Below are 21,171 nucleotides of genomic sequence, written 5' to 3'. Positions count from 1 at the left end.
CACGGGCTGGGGATTCTTAGAATTAATATGTTTAAGCTACGAGGATAACGGACTGGTGCACCGGTGTGATGGTCTTTGTTACAGCCCAACACAGACAATATGGACAGTATGACATTATCTCAGTTTTGAGGGAAATACCCCAATTTTGATAAGTAACGTTACTCACCCTTTATACCAGAACATCTCTGAATAAGCATGGTCTGTGTTCCTACTGCACGGGCAGATCCCCCCTTGAACCTACTGTCCACCCTCCGATTCCATGTAAGCATGTTCTAGACCCACTTCAAGAATTCTCTGAACCCTTCCTTGTGACTGGGAATAAGATATGTTACCTTCTTCCAAACAACAGCGGGTCATCAATAGCCTTTGACAAAGGGGTGCCACCTTTTCTCGGTAGACACAAATGCTAAATAAAATCACCACCTCCAATCAAGAAAATAGCATCTATGGTTTTTGTGAAAGGCCGGTGTCCGTCAAGTCTGTTCTCAAATTCTGAACACAGATAGTCCTCTAACCTTAAACTTGTTGCGTTCTAAAGGTTTGATTGTACACCAGTCGTGGAAAAGAGAGAGGTATATCCCCCAGTAAGAATTACACACATAGCAGGTTCTCAGAACAGCTCAGAAATCTAGTCCTCTCCTTCAAACAACAGGAATAATACAGTAGAACTGAGAGCTCAAGTGGTATCTTGATGAGAAAATGCATTCACACTTCCCTTTGGGGATTCCAGGAACCCCAAAACTCTCCCTTTCTGGCAGTGAAAGGAGGGGCTTCTCTTGCTCAAAGTGGTCATTTGGTGGATCCTGGTGTGGACTTCAGGAGGGAGCTCTCTCTGTGTTGAAAATCAAGACCAGGGAATGCAGGGGGAGGGGAATGAATGCATCCATGTCTAGACTGGGAGGCAGGGTTGGAGGACAGAAGGGGGACAGCGGGCCTCAGGGAGGAGCGGGGCTTGGGGAGTCGAGGAGCTCAGACATGCTGCTTCCCACCACCTCTCCCATCTCCCCGGCATGCCCAAATTTCTTCCACTTCTTTCTCTTTATCTCTTCTGGAAGCTTTTGTGGAGAAGGGCTAAGAAAAAATGGAAGGTGACAGCGGGGAAGTTGGAAGAAAGGAGATGCAGTTGGAAGAAAGGAGAAGACGAGGGAATCACCAGGGAGAAATACAGCGGAAGAAACGCAGTCTCCTAGTCGGAGGGAAGGGTTGGGTTTCTCACAGGTAAGATGTGCACCACCAGTCAGAACCTTGTCTGGGAGCAGGTGCACAGACCCACAGGTAAGAGACACTAGGAGCTACTGCTCCTCAGCAGAACACTCGGCACTTAAATGAGAGCCCTTGGGAACACTTCCCCCACAAAGGATGATCTTTGCAAGAAAGGGTCATTGAAAAATTTACTGCACATCTGTTGCACGTTGCCAGCTTCCTCCTCAGACACCTAGAGCCCAGAGAAACATATGCTCACGTTTAAAGAACTCACACACCTCAAATTCCAAGTTCTAAGATATGCAGTAAGAAATACAAAAATGGCACTGTGATTTACTGGAGTCTTCCAAGTGTCACTGGTATTACCTCTGTATTAACAACTTCCATAGGTCTCCTCTTCATCTCTCCTATGTCCAAGTAACTGTGGGAGGAAAACAAAACAGTAAGGTTCCTTTTGTTGCTTTTGAGTTAGTTATGTAAATTTCTTATTAAAAATTATTAAGACGTAAAGCAAGCCATAGGCAATGCTTAGGCCTAAAGCAAAAAATAGTTACCAATTAAAAGCAATGAGGGAATTAGGAACTGCCCTGAGCATCACCCACCAGAGCCGGTCCATGTCTTCTCCCAACATCAATGACACTGAAGTCTTAGAAACACACACTTCTTCGAGGAAACGTTTTTCCCCACAATGGTTGGCCCCTGACTATCTATGCAGTATTACTAATTCTTACACCTTTTTTTTTTTTAAGATTATTTAGTTATTTATTTATTTGACAGAGACACAGCGAGAGAAGGAACACAAGCAGGGGGAGTGGGAGAGGGGGAAGCAGGCTTCCCATGGAGCAGAGACCTCGATGCAGGGCTCAATCCCAGGACCCTGGATTATGACCTAAGCCAAAGGCAGACACTTAACTGACTGAGTCACCCAGATGCCCCTTCTTATACCAGTTTTGATAGAAAGAGTGGTTTGTGTGTACAGTTCCTTAACAGTTTCATTTGTCACAGCTTTTAGGTCAAAACAAAGTACTGGGGTGCCAGGTGGCTCAGTCGGTTAAGCATCTGACAACTCCTGGTTTTGGCTCAGGTCATGATCTCACAATCATGGGATCGAGCCCCACATCAGGCTCTGGGCTCAGCTTGGGGTCTGCTTCAGATTTTCTCTCTTGCTCTCTTTCTCTGTCTCATAAATACATAAAATCTAAAAAACAAAACAAAAAACACAACAAAGGAAGTACTGACAGCATGCATTAGACCATCTGTGAAGGGGGGGGATATCTTCTTCCCTATGAAAACACTTTCATGATATGGAAATGATCAGCCACGGGGATGTTTAGGCACTGGTTCAGCTAAAATGTACATGGATGGCCTCGTTAACCTCTGGAGACCCCTATTACTAAATTACTACTTGCTCTAGATATTAACTAGTGATCTTCTTTAGCTATAGTGTGAGTACAACCTGAAAGCCACACTTGTGTCAACCTCAGGCCCCGAGGCCATCACTGCGATCTGGTTCCACTGTCCTTCACGCATAGCAGGTGGTGAATAAATGTTTTAATATAAAAATAAGTATAAATCTAGCCTTTAATTTATAACCATAGATGCAAAGATACCTCAACCACCATCAGTGCCGAGTTGCCAAAAACAGAGTTTATATTAGAATTAATTTTATCTATGTTTTGTTATTGTTGTTTGTATTTTTGGATAGAATGCTTTAGTTAATCAGTACCACTGGAAATTTACATTTTTCTTACATGAACTGTATTTACATAAGACAGTGCAAAACTCCCTCTGTTTAGCAGTAAAATGGCTCTTTTGCAAATCTGCGGGGACTGATTTCTGACACAAGAGCAAAACAGCTTAACTGCCATTTGCAGAAAAGTGATCTCAGACCCACAAAATTAATGAAGTAGAGTCAACTTCCAAAACTTCCACACAGGAAAGCTTTAAGGAAAATAGCTATCTCTAGAATTCTCCGCTACAAAATAAAGGTTGAATAGCTACCTCAAGTTTAACTATGGTTTCAAAAATTTTAGGAAAACCCTGAGTCAAAGAAATTCAAGAAGGAAGTTGATCATTTTCATTTGAGTATTTTTTTCTACCATTGCTAAGTTCCCAAACATCGCTTAGGGTCCAAATGACATAAATTACCCTCAATATCTTCTGGGCTTTCTTTTCTTTGGCCGGTTGCCCCATTTGTTATGTAAACTTGCGACTGCTAAGTTTCCAACACATTCAGCATTTAAATCTTCAGGGCTTATCATTAAAACCATAGATTATACTTGAACAGAAATAAACAAACTGTTCACCTGTCAGCATGGAAAACTAACCATGGAAACTGTTATAACAAACTCGGGAGTTTTTTTGTATATGAGTTAAGAGCAAAGATTACCATGCAAATCTCTTATATCCATATAAAGAATGACTTGAAATACACTTCCTCTTTGGTTTGGAACTGGACCTGTTTTTAATCTTTTGAGTCGGTAGGGCCAAATAAACAAAAGAGAATAGGAGTTACAAAAGTGAATCTTAGACCTGGAGTGCCTGGGTGGCTCAGTGGGTTAAGCCTCTGCCTTTGGCTCAGGTCATGATCTCAGGGTCCTGGGATCCAGCCCTGCATTGGGCTCTCTGCTCAGCAGGGAGCCTGCCTCCCCCTCTCTCTGCCTACTTCTGAACTCCCTCTCTGGGTCAAATAAATAAATAATCTTTTTAAAAAATCAACAAGATATATGACGAAACATGTATTGTACATGGACATAGTGATCCTTTGTAATTCTATGACATTTTGATGTTTACAAAGCATGCTCACATCCATCGCACTCACTTTCCTAACAAGACCATGATTCAAGCATGGTTATGCTCCTTGTAGGTATCAGGAGGCTGACTTGCTGAGGCAAGTGCCTTGCCCAAAGATACACAGCTAAGAAAGAGCTCAGCCTCATGTCTCCTGATTTTTAAGTGTTAAGTATCTTTGAAGCACATGGCTCCATCTAGTTCTTATCCATGAAGTTAGTTAGCCAAAGTGTGCTGAAGGAGGTTTCCAAATGCATCTGTCATCTCGCATTAAAAACAATGTCTAGCAGAGCAAAAAAAGCAGAACACTCAGAACTCAGTTAAAGCAGATTCAGAAAAGAAAAGTGAATGTGACAACATCGGGGATATTTGGGAAAATATTTCTATATAGTGAAAATTAGAATTCACAAGTCTAGACTTGGCAATAAGGATACGTTTTTGCTATCCTGAGGCCCAAGCCAAATTTCAATGAAAACATTGTATTAACAACTATGAAACATAAAGTTTCCATGCGATCCAGTAATCCACTCCTAGGTATATAACCAAGAAAAATGAAAACTTGTACACAATTGCCTCCAGCAGCATTATTTCATAATAGCCCAAAGTGAAACAACCCACATGCCTCTCAATGGATGACCAAAATGTGGCATAGCCATAACCACGGGGTATTCTTCAACAAGACAAAGAATGAAGTGTTGATACACACTACAACTTGGATGAGTCTGGGAAGCTTCATACCAAGTGAAAAAGGGCAGAAACACCAAAGGCTACATATTGTATGATTCCATTGGTGTGACATATCCAGAACCGACAAATCCCTAGACACAGAGAGTAAGTAGATCAGCAATTGCCAGAGGATGTGGAGAAAGGGAAACTGGGGTTTTGTTCTGGAGTGTTAGAAATGTGCTAACATTATTAGTTCATAGTGATGGTTGCACAACTCCATGAACCTCCTAAAGATGACTGAAATAAGTAAAGTCTATGTTGTGAGAAATATATCTCAATGAAGTTGTAAAAAAAAAAAACGTGTGGAATATTAAATTCTACCTATCCTCCAACACCCACCCCCACCAGAAACAATGTCCCTCAACTGTGAACTTCCACATAATTTTATTTTTCTAATTCCATTTATTCCTTTCTACTTTGCATTAAAATGATTAGTGTGCATGTGGTCTCTCTCCTGCTAGATCTCAAACTCTTAAAGACAAGGAGTCACATCTAGCTCATCTTTGTTCTTTTCACAGATCTAAGCACAGCTTGCGAACTCACTGACCACCTGTATGAGTGAGATTTCTGCCAGGAACTGGGAATAAGCAGACTGACCCCCTGCACTTGAAGGTCTGGCCATCAAGTACCTACAGACAGACATATAGGCAGATACCATAAGCCAAAAAGCTTTTCCAAGCATTATGCTAATAACGTAAACATGCAGGTGGTGGGAGGAGGGTCACAGCAGTGGGGCATGGTCAGTTCTACCTGAAATGAAAATTTGGAAGAATTTAAGCAGGTGGGGTGAGGGGAAGGGCAGAAAGCAATTTTCTCCTCTGGTGATTACATACTATCCAATAGTTCAAAATAATTTTTAAGAAGCAGTTATTTAAACTCAAAAAACATGTGTCAAGAAAAAGGAGAAAGAAAACAAGAAGAAAGAAAAAAAAAAAAAAAAAAAACAACGGAAAACGCTCAAGTGTCCAGTCTGGTCACTGAACACTTTTCTAAGATTCCTGTTCCTCCTGCTTCCCCAGTCACACATAACCCCCCACCCCAGCCGCAGCGGGAGCCCGAGAGGTATCCACCCGCGCAGCCCCAGCCCCTGGTCACCGGGCGGGTGGGCGAGGCGGGGCTCACTCCTTTGCTCAGGCGACGACCTTCAGCGGTGGGCAGAGGGGACAGACGGACTCACTTGAGCTTCTTGAAGGCTTCCTGGCCCCCGGCCACGTAGTTGCCCCCGCTCTGGATCTGGTCTAGCTTCCGGATGCGGTGCCCGCTCCGCGGGGTGTAGATGTTCCTGACCGCCCCAAAGGGCGCCTGGACGCCACCCGTCACCTCCTTCAGAAAGACGTCGAAGCTGGACACCTTCTTCTCGTGAATGACAACGCGACGCCCCGCGAAGAAGGGGTCCCCGTTGCGGTACACCAGCACGCTCTTCACGACCGGCTGGGACAGGTGGCTGGACCTGGCGCCTGTGCCGCTCATCTTCCCCGCGGGACGCCGCCCTACGGGCTTCTCAGGGGAGGTGCCTCTCTGCCCAGATGCCTCGCCGCGCGCACCCCGCGGGGTCGCCTGCTGAAACCAACGCGAAACACACAAGCCCGCGGTTAAAAAAAGAAAGAAAGAAAAAGAAAAAAGAAAAAAAAAAAAAAGGCGGAGCGCGGACTGAGCGCCGGGCTTCCCCCCGCGGAGACCCTGCCGGCTGCGGGGACCCCGCGGGCTGCGGGGCGCGCCGTGCACGTCCGGCGGGCTCCCCACAGTCTGCACAGCCAATCAGCGCTCGCCGTGCGCGCAGCACCCTGCTTCGCACGCTCGGGGCAGAGCCCAGGTCGAGCCGCCCCGGGACGCGAGCGCGCGAGGGTCTTCACTCCCGGGAGCCGAGGCGCCGCGGGAGGGAGAGGTGAGCGCGCGCGCTTCCACGCACACACGAAGGGCAAGGACGCTCCAACTCCATGTCTCACTTCCTAGTCGCGGGACTCTTGCAAACGCTTGCCCGTTCTCGCTTTGCCCCCTAACCCCTTCCTCTCCTGCTTGCTCCCCAAATGAAAGCAATGGAGAGTCTGGCTCGAATTGCCCACATGCTTATTTGCCGAAAAATAATACTCTAATGTGCGTTGAGGGAGAAAAGGGGGGCCTCGGGGGAGGCTCGAGCTTCCGGGACCCCTGGCCCCACCGGCGACCAGCAGCGCCAGCGCGGGCGAAGGTCCCCCGGGTACCGTTTGAACCCCGCGGCGCGCCACCGGGTCCCAGGGCGGGAGGCAGCGGGCGGGGTCCCCGGGGACGCGGCCCCCGCGGGGGTACCTGGCGGCACTCGAGGGCCGGCTGGGGGAGGGCGAGGGCCGGGCGGGGGCGCGGCGCAGCGGTTCGGCTGGCACCGCGCTGAACTCGGGGGCGGCGCGGCTCTGCCGCTGTTCCTCCGCTGCCGTTGCCTCCGCGGGCCTCCCTCACCCCCCGGGGGGGGCGGGGGGGAGGGATGGACTTGTTACTTCTCGCCGTTTCCATAGCGACTGCAGCCACGCGCGGAGCCGCGTCCGCCAATGAGGCCTGGCGCGCGCCCGGGTCCCTTGGGCTTTGCCCCGGGGCCTCCCCAGAGACTGTGGAGAAGTTAGGGTTTGCGGGGGTGGGGGGAGGGGACGCCCGGTGGCGTTACTGTGCAGTCGTAATATAAATGGACGCCCCCTGTGTGCCAAGCGCTATGCTAGAGGTTGGTGATACAGCGGTGAAGACGGCCGCCTGCAGTATCTTGAGTGTTGGCCAAGTCACTCTGGGACATACGTATTGTGAGGCCAGGAAAAGTGTCCTTGAATTCTCCTTGCTGTGTGCAGACTTCATTACTGACTGCTCCTAACGCATCATATATGAACAGAAGTAGCATTGATAATATATATGATATATATAATATATTTAATAACTGCTATTAATGGAATGTTTTCTATGTAGCCAGCACTACGTTAAGATCTTGATTACACTGTCTCCTTGAATGCTCACAATAACCTTCAGAAGCAAGCATTATTCTTTTCTTCTGATGAGGAAACCAAAAAAACTTACCTCGGGTCGCACACAAAAGTTCGAGCCTCCTTCTCTGTGATTCCAGAACTGTCTTGACCACCATGTCCTATGAATCTAAAAGGCGAATGCGTAAACATCGCAATCTGGAGCAGAAACATTTTTATTAAGGTTACCTAATACATTCATGTCTGGAGAGTTCACAGTTTTCCAAAGAAGACCAAAGAGAAGAGAATAATACAGAGAGAAAAGAGAAGGGAATTCTGTAAGCCAGTTGTAAAGAACCCACAGGTTAAGGGAATGAATGGGGAGATTATCTGTGCAAATATGCTACCAAATAAGGAAATAAGGCAGAAAACCTGTTTTGACGGAAAGAAGGCAGTAAACCAAGCAACCCCCAGACAACCCAAACCCCTCTACCACCTATACCACCCTAGCACAAAATGAAAACTTGCTGCCTTTTGTTCAAAAAATTAAGAATATCAAGATGGCAACAGGAAAGCATTAAACCAGACACGGGGACGTCCGTAAGTGTGGGGCCTTGTTGTAAGTCCATGAACCCACCACCTCACATGTACATTCTGGTTCCTTCTACAGGAGTATCTCCAGTGCAGATCTGTCTCCTGGGGCCAGACTTATTTACCCAGTAGTCTCTTAGTGATGTGGTGGCAAGTATTTAGTTAATGGCTGTTGGGGAGGGGAAGTCCTTGATTCATACCTTTTACCAATTTTTGTAGTTTAAATACTGCAAATGTGGCTGATTTCCAGCTACCAGTCTCATGTCACTGAAGGCAAGAAAGGCACAGTTGCATGCCTTTATTTGGTATCTCCACCATACTGTTAGAGTAGACTTGGAACTTCATAGATAATAGTAAAATACAGGTGGTGGCGAGTTTTGAGTGTATTTATTACCTTTGTTTATAATATAATTTATTTAACTGTACATGTAATATAATTTAACTGTACATTTATACAGTTTAAACTTTTTAGTGGCCATGTTTGAAATTTTTTTTGAAAATTTAACAATTGACTCTCACAAGGCGGCTCCTGAACAGCTTCCCTAGACTATCAAAAAGCAACCTAGACTCAACACGTTCATAGGATCTCATGTTTTCACCAACACCTTCTCTTTTCCTCTCCTTCCCTTCTCCATAAAGGGGCCCTCCTCGACGCATCCGAACACACATTCCTCTTGCTCCCAGAACACATTTGACCGTGCAGAGAAACAACAGCGAACAGTCATCTCTTCAACCTCTCTGCTCCTCTGTTTGCTGAATTTGGTTTTGAGCTGTGCAGAAGCCCAAAACCACTGAGCAAAGGGAGAAGCATTTCAGAAGCCACCAAGGGTACCTGAACCCTGATCTCAAACAGTGGAGGGGGAACAAGAAGCCACTTCAGAGACTGATGCTGGACACTGTTAGTGCACACACAGAGAGAGGACAGTTTTGTCTTCCTGCTTCTTCCTAAGTGTCAGAAAGACCTTGAGGGTGAGAGATGGCAGGAGAGGATTTTTTTTTCTTTTCTTTTCTTTTCTTCTTTTTTTTTTTTTTTTTTTTTTTTACAGACAGAGCTCACAAGCAGGCAGAGAGACAGGCAGAGAGAGAGAAAGGAGGAAGCAGGCTCCCCGCCGAGCAGAGAACCTGACGCAGGGCTTGATCCTAAGACCCTGGGATCATGACCTGAGCTGAAGGCAGAAGCTTTAACCCACTGAACCACCCAGGCGCCCCACAAGAGATAATTCTTAAAGAAGTTTTAGTGTGCATTAAAAATAACACCATAAAGATACGGGGCATTTCCTCAAGAGCCTGAGTAAATCTCTGAAATGCTTCCTAGTCTACCTTTCTGCAGAAATAATAATTATTTCAATGGGATACTGGACTGAAACCAGACCACACTGCTCCCTGGGTTTCTAAGGGTTCTTCAGTCAGTCACCATCCTCTATCCATTCTCCCTCTCAAATATTCCTTCATAAGTGAATCCATTTGCTCATCTCCAAATCCATTTCCACCATCATCACCAGAAGTGTCACCCTGTCTCCCGTTGTTTCCCTACTTGCCATTCTCCACAGGACAGCCAGACTGAAAGTCTGTTGAAAAACACACATCCAGCCATGTCACTTTCCAGCTGAAAACTTTATGGATGTCCCTGCTTTTCATAAGATAATACCCGACGTCATCCACAATAATCCCAAAGCCCTGGATATGCCGGCTCATGACGCTTTCAGTCCATTCCCTTCTCACTCGACTCTCCCTATGGCTTCCCAATGTCAAAACCTGACCTTCCACTTCCTCGAGTTCCTTTGTACATGCTTTCCAGCTCCTCGCCCCCCACTGCCTTGTGTTCCAACCAGTACTTCAAGTCCCAGTTAAATGTCATTTCTCCTCTTTCCCAGCTCAAGATATATTTTCTCCATGGTCTTATCAGTTGTAATTATGAACCTTTGTAAAATTATATGTTTAATTTTTGTCTTTGTATGACTGGATGTTTAATCTTTCTATAATTATATGTGTATAGGTATAAATTCACTGAAGGAAAAAAGTATGTCTATTTTTATCCCACAGGGGCTGATATATATATATTTATTTATAAAATAGTACTAGCACAGAGGCTAGTATATATATACATAGAGAGAGAGAGAGCATGCGCCTAGCACAGAGCCTGACATATATGAGATATATATGTAAGAGTACTAAATAATCATTTGATGTGTGAATAAAGTCAAAATGTTTTAAGTTTAAAAATCAATATACAGCTTCAAAATATTTAGAAACTGCTCCTGTGGAAGAAATTTTCAGATGAGCAAATAAAAAAATACTTGATAACTAAAGAGATTCTAAAACTAATTGCTTAGCTTTGGAGAGAAAATGCATGGCCGGATACAGATGAAAGCACCAACACAGGAAGCCGGACTCTTTTTTTTTTTTAATCAATTGATTAACATATAATGTACTGTTGGTTTCAGAGGTAGAATTTAGTGATTCATCAGTTGCATATAATACCTATTCTCATTCCATCAAGTGAGGAAACCAGACTCTTACCCACCACTGAGTTTTGCCAGTCTTTCAAGGCATTAGAGATGTATATAGAATGCGGGACATATTCTGCTAGTTTTTCCTCAAAGAGTGTCATTACTTTTACAACTAGTGTTCATAACTCACTCTTGGAAAGAGCAACAACTTCTCAAGACCATGTTTCTTGGATATACGTTTGGATACGGGTGGCTGCTTCTGATAAGCACTGACTTCCTCTTGTCTGGTGAACTCTGCTGGTACCAGTAATGACTATATTCATCTTCATATCCAGGGATATGGGATGGGATGTCTACCCCAGTTGGCCATATTTTTTTTTTAAAGATTTTATTTATTTATTTGTCAGAGAGAGAGAGGGGGAGAGAGCAAGCACAGGCAGACAGAATGGCAGGCAGAGGCAGAGGGAGAAGCAGGCTCCCCGATGAGCAAGGAGCCCGATGTGGGACTCGATCCCAGGATGCTGGGATCATGACCTGAGCCGAAGGCAGCTGCTTAACCAACTGAGCCACCCAGGCGTCCCCCAGTTGGCCATATTTAAAGCCCAAGGGATCTGTAAGAGGGACCACCCGCTTCTATTTACAGCCAAATCATGTAGATTCCAGCTACCTAACATGCCCTAACCCTTCTCCTTCTCATTATGACCCCTCTCCCTACCTGGGTTTGGAGCTTAGTAAAAACGCTTGCCACATATCTAAAGAGTTATGAACAATAACAAATAATTGTTTCCTACTTTAGCTGAGTTATTGGTATCTAGAGTATGAGATGAGTAACCACAATCTCCTGAAACAATAAACTTGAAACTTCTTTTTTTATATTGCTTCCTGCCATAAAATAAACCCCAAAGGAATCTCTAGCAATTTATCTTTAAATTATACAGAAACTGAATATCACATTTTCCTACGTTACTATTTTCCTTCTCTGAAAAACATACAATTTCAAGGGGAGTTTTTTTTTTTTTTAAAGATTTTATTTATTTATTTGACTGACAGAGATCACAAGTAGGTGGAGAGAGAGGGGGAAGCAGTTTCCCTACCAAGCAGAGAGCCTGATGCGGGGTTCAATCCCAGGACTCTGAAATCATGACCTGAGCCAAAGGCAGAGGCTTAACCAACTGAGCCACCCAGACACCCCTCAAGGTGAGATTTAATATCAGTGAAAAACTTTGCAGTTCACACGGGTGTGTTCTGTAAGCCCAACAGAGAATTTCCACAGAGGGTTTCTATTTTCCCTGAACCACAGAGGGAAATATTATCTTGCCTGAATCTTCCAGCACTTAGCATCGTGGTAAAGGCTGGTGTTCAATAAATAGTTTTTAAATGAATTAATCTGAGAGTCAAGCATGATGCAGACATGAAGGAAGAAGGCAGAACGAAGGCATCTTGAGGGGAGCTGAACCACTGCTATAAGGTGCCAACATTGCGTTCAATGCTATTATGAAATATATTTGTTCATATATGATTTCTGCCTTTAGTGATTCTTTAGAAAGGATACTGATAGAACTCCATCTCCAACACAAGCTAAATATCCTGAGTCACTGTTCTTCTAAAACAGTAAAAACGAAAACAAAAAAACACCTGGATTAAGAAATGTTGAAATCTTTTTAAATGCACTGCCAATTTGGCAAGAATGAAAAGAATTCAGAAAAGCCAAAAGCTAAGTGAAAACAGCAACCTTGGGAGGTAAGTAAGTACTGAAATCAGTTTTAACCCTAAGTACACCTGGCCATGCCCTCGACTGGCCTGGAACTGATGTTCTGATAGCTGTCCATGGTGGCAGACTCGAGAGATAAGTCTGAGAACTTCCTGGGATGGACAGACTGAGAGGAGTCCTCCACCTGGAACTGTGATCTCAAGTTACGCCGTAAAGGTAATGGGCAACAGAATTAACTCTCTTCACAGAGCAGGTACAGTGAGGAGATGTGCTTGATTTCACATTCATGCTAGAGGTAGAGGTAGGAAGGAAGGATGGAGAAATTTCCTCCAATAATTGATAATCATAACAGTTGACTCTGGATAGCTACTGAAACCAATTACTCTATCTTTGGGATCTAAATTATGTGAGGCAGAGAATTAAATTTAAATTTAAAGTGATTCTGGGCTAGAAGTACTCTCAGCTGAGAAAGTCAACACAAATCCTATCTGGAGGAACACAGCTCTTACCCAATCTACCAATAAATCTCATAGATAATATTCTAGAGAACATGAGCTCACAGACAAAACACAGAAAACTTTTAAGAAAACAAGCCATGAGTGAGAGCCTGAAGAAACAACAGATACAAGCCAGACCTGAAAAGATTTAAGAGCCTGGAATTACCAGAGGCAGAACATAAGGTAATTACTCTTAATATGTTTAAAGAAGTAAAATTATTGCAAATACAAGTAAGGAACAAGAGACTTTAAGAAATTACCAAAGTTAAAAAAAAATGGTAATATGTGAAAAAAATAACTAAAATGAAAAAATGCAATAACTAAAATTAAAAACTCCATAGAGAAGTTAAATAGCAAATTAGTCACATCTAAAGAGAGAGTTATTGAAAAGTGTATTTGAAGAAGTCATCCAGAAGCTACACAGCAACAGGAATAAATGAAAAATACGAAGGAAAGGTCAGAGGCTAAATTAAGACTATTTGCCAGTTGTACGATGAAAATTCCAGAAGGAGAAATAGATACAAGGGCACAGAGGCTCTATTTGAAGTATTTTCCAGAATTGTTGAAAGATGCAAATCCTGACATTTCGGAAGTCAAATGAATCCCAAGTAGGATGAATTCAAACAATCACCATTTATATATATTGAAGTGAATCTGCCCTAGAAAATATACAAAATATGATCCTAAAAGCTGTTTGGGGAAAAAGACAAAATACCTCCAAAGGAAAGACGTTAATGGCTGACTTCTCAAAAGCAACAATAGAAATTAGAAGAGAATGAAGTAAGATCTTTGATTTTGAGGAAATCATTGTGAATATGAAATTTCTACCGAGCAAAATTCTCTTTCTCAAGAATGGGTGCAAATTAAGAGCATTTGTTACTAATAGGAATTCACTAAAGAAGATTCCAAAGAACTTAAGGGTAAAAAAATCATCCTGAATGAAAGTGTGAAAGACAAGAAGGAATGATAGACAAAGACATTGTTAACTATGTGGTAAATATTTTTAATGACTACATGAAACAGTAATAACAACGTCTGAGGTATGGTATTTATAATACAATTAAAACAAACGTGTTAAAAATAAGTGAAAATGAAGAAAATAAAGTAAAATAATCTGCCTTTTTTAAAAAAAAGAGCTAACATACTAGAGAATATAAATGAAGAGGGGAGTGATCAAATTTAAGTATTAGAAGAACCTCTTGTTTTCACACCCACTAGGATAGTTTGAAGAGTTTAAAACAACAACAACAAAAAATACGTGTTGATGAGGATGATGAGGAGAAAGTAGAACACTCAGACTGGGACGTCTGAGGGGCTCAGTCAGTTAGGCGTCTCTCAATTTACGCTCAGATCATGATCTCAGGGTTCTAGGATGGAGCCCCCAGTCAGGCTCCCTGCTCTACAGGGTGCAGCTGCCCTTCTCTCTCTGCCCTCCTCAACCCCTACTTGTGCGTGCGCTCTCTCTCTCTCTCTCAAATAAATAAATAAATAAATAAAATCTTTAAAAAAATATATTAGACATAGTGTTTCATGTGACCCAGCAATTCCATTTCTAGGCATATACCCAAGAGAATTGAAAACACATATTCACACAAAAACATGTAATAAATGTTCACAGAAACAGTATTTATAACAGCCAAAAAGTGGAAACAACCCCATCAACTGATGAATGGATATAACACATTTGGATGTACCTGAGGATTGGAAGCTCTATCTCCTGTGTCCTAGCCTTTGGTACTGGGACAAGTCTACTTCTCTTAGTATCTTTACTCTAGGGGTAGTGTTTTTCTCTGGGGCTGCCTCAGTTCCTCGTAAAGACACATTCCTGTTGGGTCCATCTGACAGTCTGGCAGATATGCTCAGATATGTGTGAATCCCTGTAGTGGACGTAACTGAGACCCGAGCGAGGACACCTTCCTTCCCTCGCCCCTACCCTTCCCCCTGCCCTCCCTCCCTTTCTCTCTCCTGCTCTGCCATCGTGTGTCTCTCCTTTTAGGCCCGTACGCATGTAATGTTCATTTGCTCAACTGCTCTAAGCACTTGAAAAAATAGTGTCCCACTCTTCTGAACATTTTAGGGACTGGCAAGGGCTATGAACAGAAAAGAGTGTGGTGACAATGACCAGAGATACATGGGGTTAAGGAAGGCCTTTCTTTCTTTCTTTCTTTTGTTTTTATTTACATTCCAGTTAGTTAATATACAGTGTCATATTGGTTTTAGGGGTACAGTTTAGTGATCCAAAACTTCCATCCATCACGCGGTGTTCATCATGATAAGTGTCCTCCTTCATTTCCACCACCTGTTTCACCCATCCCCCACCTACCTCCCCTCTGGTAACCATCAGTGTGTTCTCTAGAATTAAGAGTCTCTTTCTTGGTTTGCCTCTCTTTTTTCCCCTATGCTCATTATGTTTTGTTTCTAAAATTCCACATACGAGTGAAATCATATGGTATTTGTCTTTCTCTGACTGACTTATTTTGCTTAGCATTATACCCTCTAGTTCCATCCATGTCATTGCAAATGGCAAGATTTCATTCTCTTTTTTTTATATTTTTATTTATTTATTTGACAGAAAGAGAGATCACAAGTAGGCAGGCAGAGAGAGAAGGGAAAGCAAGCTCCCTGCTGAGCAGAGAGCCCGACGCAGGGCTTGATCCCAGGACCCTGAGACCATGACGTGAGCCGAAGGCAGAGGCTTAAACCACTGAGCCACCCAGGTGCCCCGATTTCATTCTTTTTTATGGGTAAGTATTATATGTATCCCACATCTTTATCCATTCATCTGTCGATGGATATTTGGGCTGTTTCCGTAGTTTGGCTGTTGTAGATAATGCCGCTGTAAACATCGGGGTGCGTGTACCTCTTCGAATTAGTATTTTTGTATCCTCTGGGTAAATACCTCGTAGTACAATTGCTAAATTATAGTGTAGTTGTATTATTAACTTTTTGAGGAACCCCCATACTGCCTCCTACAGTGGCTGCTCCAGTTTATAAAGAAGTTATAAAACTCAACATCCCCAAAACAGATAATCCAGTTAAAAAGTGGGCAGAAGACATGAAAAGACATTTTTTCAAAGAAGACCTCCAGATGCATGAAAAGATGCTGAACGTCACTCATCATCAGGGAAATGCAAGTCACAACCAGAATGAGATCCCACCTCACACCTGTCAGAATGGCTAAAATTAGCAACACAGGAAACAACAGGTGTTGGCAGGGATAAGGAGGAAGGGGAACCCTCTTCCACCGCTGGCGGGAGTGCAAACTGGTGCAGCCACTAAGGAAGGTCTTTCTGATGAGGCAAATGTTCAGCTCAGCTAAATGACAAGAGAGACTCAGCTATACAAAACCCTGGCACTTAAGCATTCCGTGCAAAGAAAGTAGCAGTGTTTTTATTTATGTCTTATGTATTATATTCCATAATCTGAGAGCTTCCCTTGCCCCTAAAGTTGGAAGAGGTGGGATTTTACCACCCCTGGTTGGCTTGTTCTACTCACCCAGGTATGAAGCTGGAGTCCACCTCGAGTGGGACCCGCAGGGCTCTCCGCTGTAGGGAGCCTCTCCAGATCCCTCTTGGGGCACAGCCATATTTCCAACTTAACTGCACGTTCTAATGGGGCCTCTGGGCATATGGTTTTCAGGGTTTCTAACCTCATTCCACAGAGAGGAGAACTTCAGGGAAATCCCAGCTGAGGTGCAGAATCACAGCGAGGAGAAGGCAGCGGGGAGCCCACATCCCCCGACCCTATACCCCCTATTTTCAGGGAATTCCAGATTCCACATAACTAAGCTCTAGAAGATGAAGATTAGGAATTTCTCCACTCTCTGTAAGGCATTCTGATGGAGCAAGAACATAAAGCCCGGATTCCCCAAGATGGCTATGGGACTCAGAGGGCTGTAGCACCTCCATGAAGGTCAAGGTCTCCTTTTCAACTCCTCAGAGGGGACTGTGGTCACCACCAGCTAAGCCTCCTCTCGTCTTTGTTCATCTTCTTTTCGTCATGAGATTTCCTTTCATTTCCTCTCCACTTCTTTACTGTATCAGATCATATCAGTTCGTAAAGGCCCATCTCAAAACACCTCCTCTGGGCAGCCCTCCCTGATTGCCGTCACCTCATTAATGTCTTCTTTGCTGAACCCTGACAAATACCTAGTCTCTTACTCATACCCTCTTGGTAGCTACCTTCCCTTCCTTTCTCCTCACTTTCTTCTTTCTATTCTTTGCTTTCTTCTTTCCTTCCTTCCTTCCTTCCTAATAATAAACTTATTCATCTCAAGCCTTCTAGAAAGAAATTATTACTATATTTTGAAAGCATAATGATAATATTTCAAATGCATGTGAGGGATATAAAATATTAACAATACGACAAAGATATGGGAGCACCTGGGTGGCTCAGTGGGTTAAAGCCTCTGCCTTCGGCTCGGGTCGTGATCTCGGGGTCCTGGGATCAAGCTCCCGCGTCGGGCTCTCTGCTCAGCAGGGAGCCTGCTTCTTCCTCTCTCTCTCTCTCTGCCTGCCTCTCTGCCTACTTGTGATCTCTGTCAAGTAAATAAATAAAATCTTAAAAAAAAAGACAAAGATATGTACACCCCCCACCAGCTCAAAAACAAAATATTACCATTTCCCCGTGACATCCCAGTGTGCTCCAGCCAGACTCATTCCCTGCATTCCCCCTCCCCACCCCAGTGGGTAACCACTGTCCTGAATGTTGTGTCTACCGTTCTCCATTACTTTCCTGTGTAGTTTGGCCACTTTGGAGCCCTAACCACAAATTATTTAATATTGCATGTTTCTGAATTTTACACTAATAGAATTTTCCTGTGCATACCGTTTTGCGCATTATTTGTTGGACTCTTGGGTTATGTTAGTGAAGATTCTTCCATGTTGGCCCATGCTGCTGAGTTCGTTTTCACTGCTGCATGGTATTCTATTGGACAACTGCATCATTTTTTTTTAATCTATTCTATTATTCTCCACATTAGAATTGCCTGTATTCTTATTATGAGAAATACTGTTGTAAAGTTCTTGTAGATGTCTCCCGATGCACCTGTGTGGGAGTTTCTCCAGGATACGTACAAAGTATTAGAAATCCTGGTTCTAAGGGTACACACATATTCAACTTTACAGACAACGTTAGATGTTTGCAAAGTGGTCGTAGAGTGCCTGCGTCTCCACATCCTTCATGACTTTAGTTTGTCATCTCTTAATTTTTGTCAATCTGGGGCAAAATCGATTTTAGTTAGAACTTCTCTGGTTTCTGGGGTGTTTGGGTGGCTCAGTTGGTTAAGCATCAGATTCTTGATTCTGGCTCAGGTCATGATCTCAGGATCGTGGGAAGGAGCCCCATGTCAGGCTCCCTGCTGGGCATGGAACCTCTTAAGATTCTCTCTGTCTCTCCCTCTCCCTCTGGGACACCCCACCTGTTCACACATGTACTCTCTTTCTCTTTAAAAAAAATGAATTTCTCCAATTTTTAATGAAGCTAAATATGCTTTCATATATATTTATTGATCATCTAAGTTTCCTCTCTTGTTAAGATCCTGTTCACATTTTTTGCCTATTTAAAAAATTGAGTCTAATCTTGGGTATTTTTTTTTCTCCTTACCTTTTTGGATGTTGAGTAGCTCCTTATATATTCTCAGCAGCAGTCCTTTATTGGCTACATATTTTACAAATATCACCTCCTTGTTTTGGGGGTTTTGTTTTCTATTTATGGCTTTCTTGGAACTGAAGTTCTTTATTTTAGTTAAGTTAGAAGTGTAAATCTTTTCCTACAAAACTTTGTGCTTTTCATTATTATTTAAGAAATTCTTTCTAACTTGAGGTCATGATGATATTCTCTTATATTACCTTCTAAAAGCTTTATGGTTTTGCCTGTCTCATTTCAGTTTAATCCATCACAAATTGATTTTTGTGTGCTGTGAGAGATCAAATTTCATTTTATTTTTCATTTTTTTCATAGGGACAACATATTGTTGATATCATTTATTACATAGTCTCCAATAACATGCTGCTATCTCTGCCGTATACCAGCTCCTCAAATACAATGTGGATCAGTTTCTTTGCTTCTCCTCTGTTCCATTGGTCCCACTGGCTAGGCTTGCCACAAAACTATTCTATCTTTATGGCTTATAATAAGTCCTGATGTTTTTGTGAGGCATGCCCTAGCATATTTTTCTTTTTTTTTAAAGAACATTTTTTTTTAAGGAACATTTTGGTATTTTAGTATTTTGATCCCCTATAACAACAACAAAAAGATAGAACAAAGAAACTAGATTGGAAATGAAAGAGAAGAGGCTAATTGAAGAGGCCACGGATATTGGAAAGAAAATCAGAGCATGTTATGGACAGCATTGCACCAATGCATTTGAAAACCAATAAAGTAAAATATTCTCTAAGTATGTAACTAAGTAATTAGACTCAGCACATGATTTAAGAATTTTGTTTTCTAGTTATTGCTGACAATGTGTATGTATGCAATAGATCTTATTATATTTATTGTGTCCAGAAATGTAAGCTCTCCTGGATTTACTTTAGAATTTTTGCATTAATGCAAATTGCTTTTTTGTTGTTTTTTACCTTTCCAGATTTTTTTTAAGATTTTATTTATTTATTTGACAGACAGAGATCACAAGTAGGCAGAGAGGCAGGCAGGGGTTGGGGGAACAGGCTCCCCGCTGAGCAGAGAGCCCGATGCGGGACTCGATCCCAGGACCCTGAGATCATGACCTGAGCCAAAGGCAGAGGCTTAACCCACTGAGCCACCCAGGCACCCCAACGTTTCCAGATTTTCCAGATTTTGTTATGTAAAAGTTATGCTCACCTCTGAAAGATTTGATATTAAATCAAAATTATAGTTCTTTCAATGTTTGGTTAAAACTCACCAGTCATTTGGGTCTTGTTAGTCATTTTTGTTTTAATCAGATTTGGGAAGTTATATATTTCAGCAATATGCCCATTTCCTTCTTTTTCAAGTTCATTGGCATAAAGTCTTATCTTCTAAAGGTCTGCAGCGTAGGTGGCACGTCCTGTCTTCTCCATTTCTGCCGTTGTTTCTTTATAATGCATTCTTTCACTCATTAATTTTACCAGAGTTTTGTTAATTTTATAAAGCTTTTCAAGAGACCAACTCTTGGCTTTATCAATCATCTCTATGGTATGCTTTATCCTTTTGTCATTAATTTCTGCTACTTTACAAAAACTACCTTTCCTGTTATTTTCTTGAGTTTACTTTGCTTTTCTCCCCCCCAACTTCCAAAGATGGAAGTTTATTGTTTTTATTTTTGTTTTTGTTTTAGCTTTTCTGCCATCAATTCAACTTCCAAAGATGAAAGTTTATTGTTTTTGTTTTTGGTTTGTTTGTTTGTTTTAATAGCTTTTCTGCATCAATCCATGATCAGAGGATGGCAAACTATAGCTGAAAAATCTGAAATAAATATTTCACTATAAATTCTATAAAGCATTGAGTACAAACAGTCCTCCTTTTATATGGTGTGTAAGATACAATGTGGGCAGAAGGGGGTTAGAAGAGAGGCATTCTGGTGAGGGGAGCAGACCCCGCCCTGCAGACCCCAAGGACCCTAGCATCCTCGGCGGGTTACCTGGCAGGATGCAGCGTCACCCCACAGAGGCAACGGTGCATAGGGGCTGGTACCTGCCTTCACAAGCAGTAGACTCCTCAGGAAAGAGAACCAAAAGAAATTAGAGCAGGGCATGAGGGACAACTGTGCTGCTTAAAAACCTCATTCCCTAGGAACTCCTAGAAATAACTGGAGGGAACGTTCGGAGATGCGGAGGGTTATGGGATGCACCTGTACTTTTCATAGGAAGCAGGAACCTGCCAACATGCGCCTTATTAATTTTGACCAACTTTGTGATATGACCTGGGAAAATACGGGGCTTTGAGTCATGAGAGCGAGGGAGTGGGCTATAGGCAAAAAATTAATAGAAGCTAGTCACATTATAAAAGACGAGTTAGTAACTATTTTAAATATCTGTGTGTGTGTGTGTTTAAAGATTTTTTTTATTTATTTATTGGACAGAGATCACAAGTAGGGGGAGAGGCAGGCAGAGAGAGAGAGAGGAGGAAGCAGGCTCTCTGCTCAGCAGGGAGCCAAATGCAGGGCTCGATCCCAGGACCCTGAGATCATGACCTGAGCCAAGGGCAGAGGCTTTAACCCACTGAGCCACCCAGGTGCCCCTGTGTGTGTGTGTTTCAAGATCAGAAGCAACTCTGCATTAGAGTTTCACCCAAAGACGCTGAGGTTTACATGACTGTTCCTTCAC

General features: G+C 42.8%; 1 protein-coding gene across 1 annotated transcript in view; it reads right to left on the bottom strand.

Annotated features, from left to right (window-relative positions):
* The window catches only part of LOC111138638 (doublecortin domain containing 2), a 134,892-nt gene extending 128,703 nt beyond the window's left edge, over positions 1–6,189 (bottom strand). The window contains exons 1-2 of the mRNA XM_022490669.1: positions 5,897–6,189; positions 1,570–1,624 (exon numbers count right to left, since the gene is read on the bottom strand). Coding sequence (XP_022346377.1) covers positions 1,570–1,624; positions 5,897–6,189 — 348 coding nt within the window. The remainder of the gene's footprint in view (positions 1–1,569; positions 1,625–5,896) is intronic.
* Between the last annotated feature and the right edge of the window lie 14,982 nt (positions 6,190–21,171).

The sequence above is a fragment of the Enhydra lutris genome, unplaced genomic scaffold (genome assembly GCF_002288905.1).
Source record: "Enhydra lutris kenyoni isolate GAN:26980312 unplaced genomic scaffold, ASM228890v2 scaffoldscaffold93, whole genome shotgun sequence".
NCBI lineage: Eukaryota > Metazoa > Chordata > Mammalia > Carnivora > Mustelidae > Enhydra > Enhydra lutris.
The sequence above is the reverse complement of the archived record's forward strand: the minus strand, read 5'-3'. Positions and strand labels throughout refer to the sequence as shown.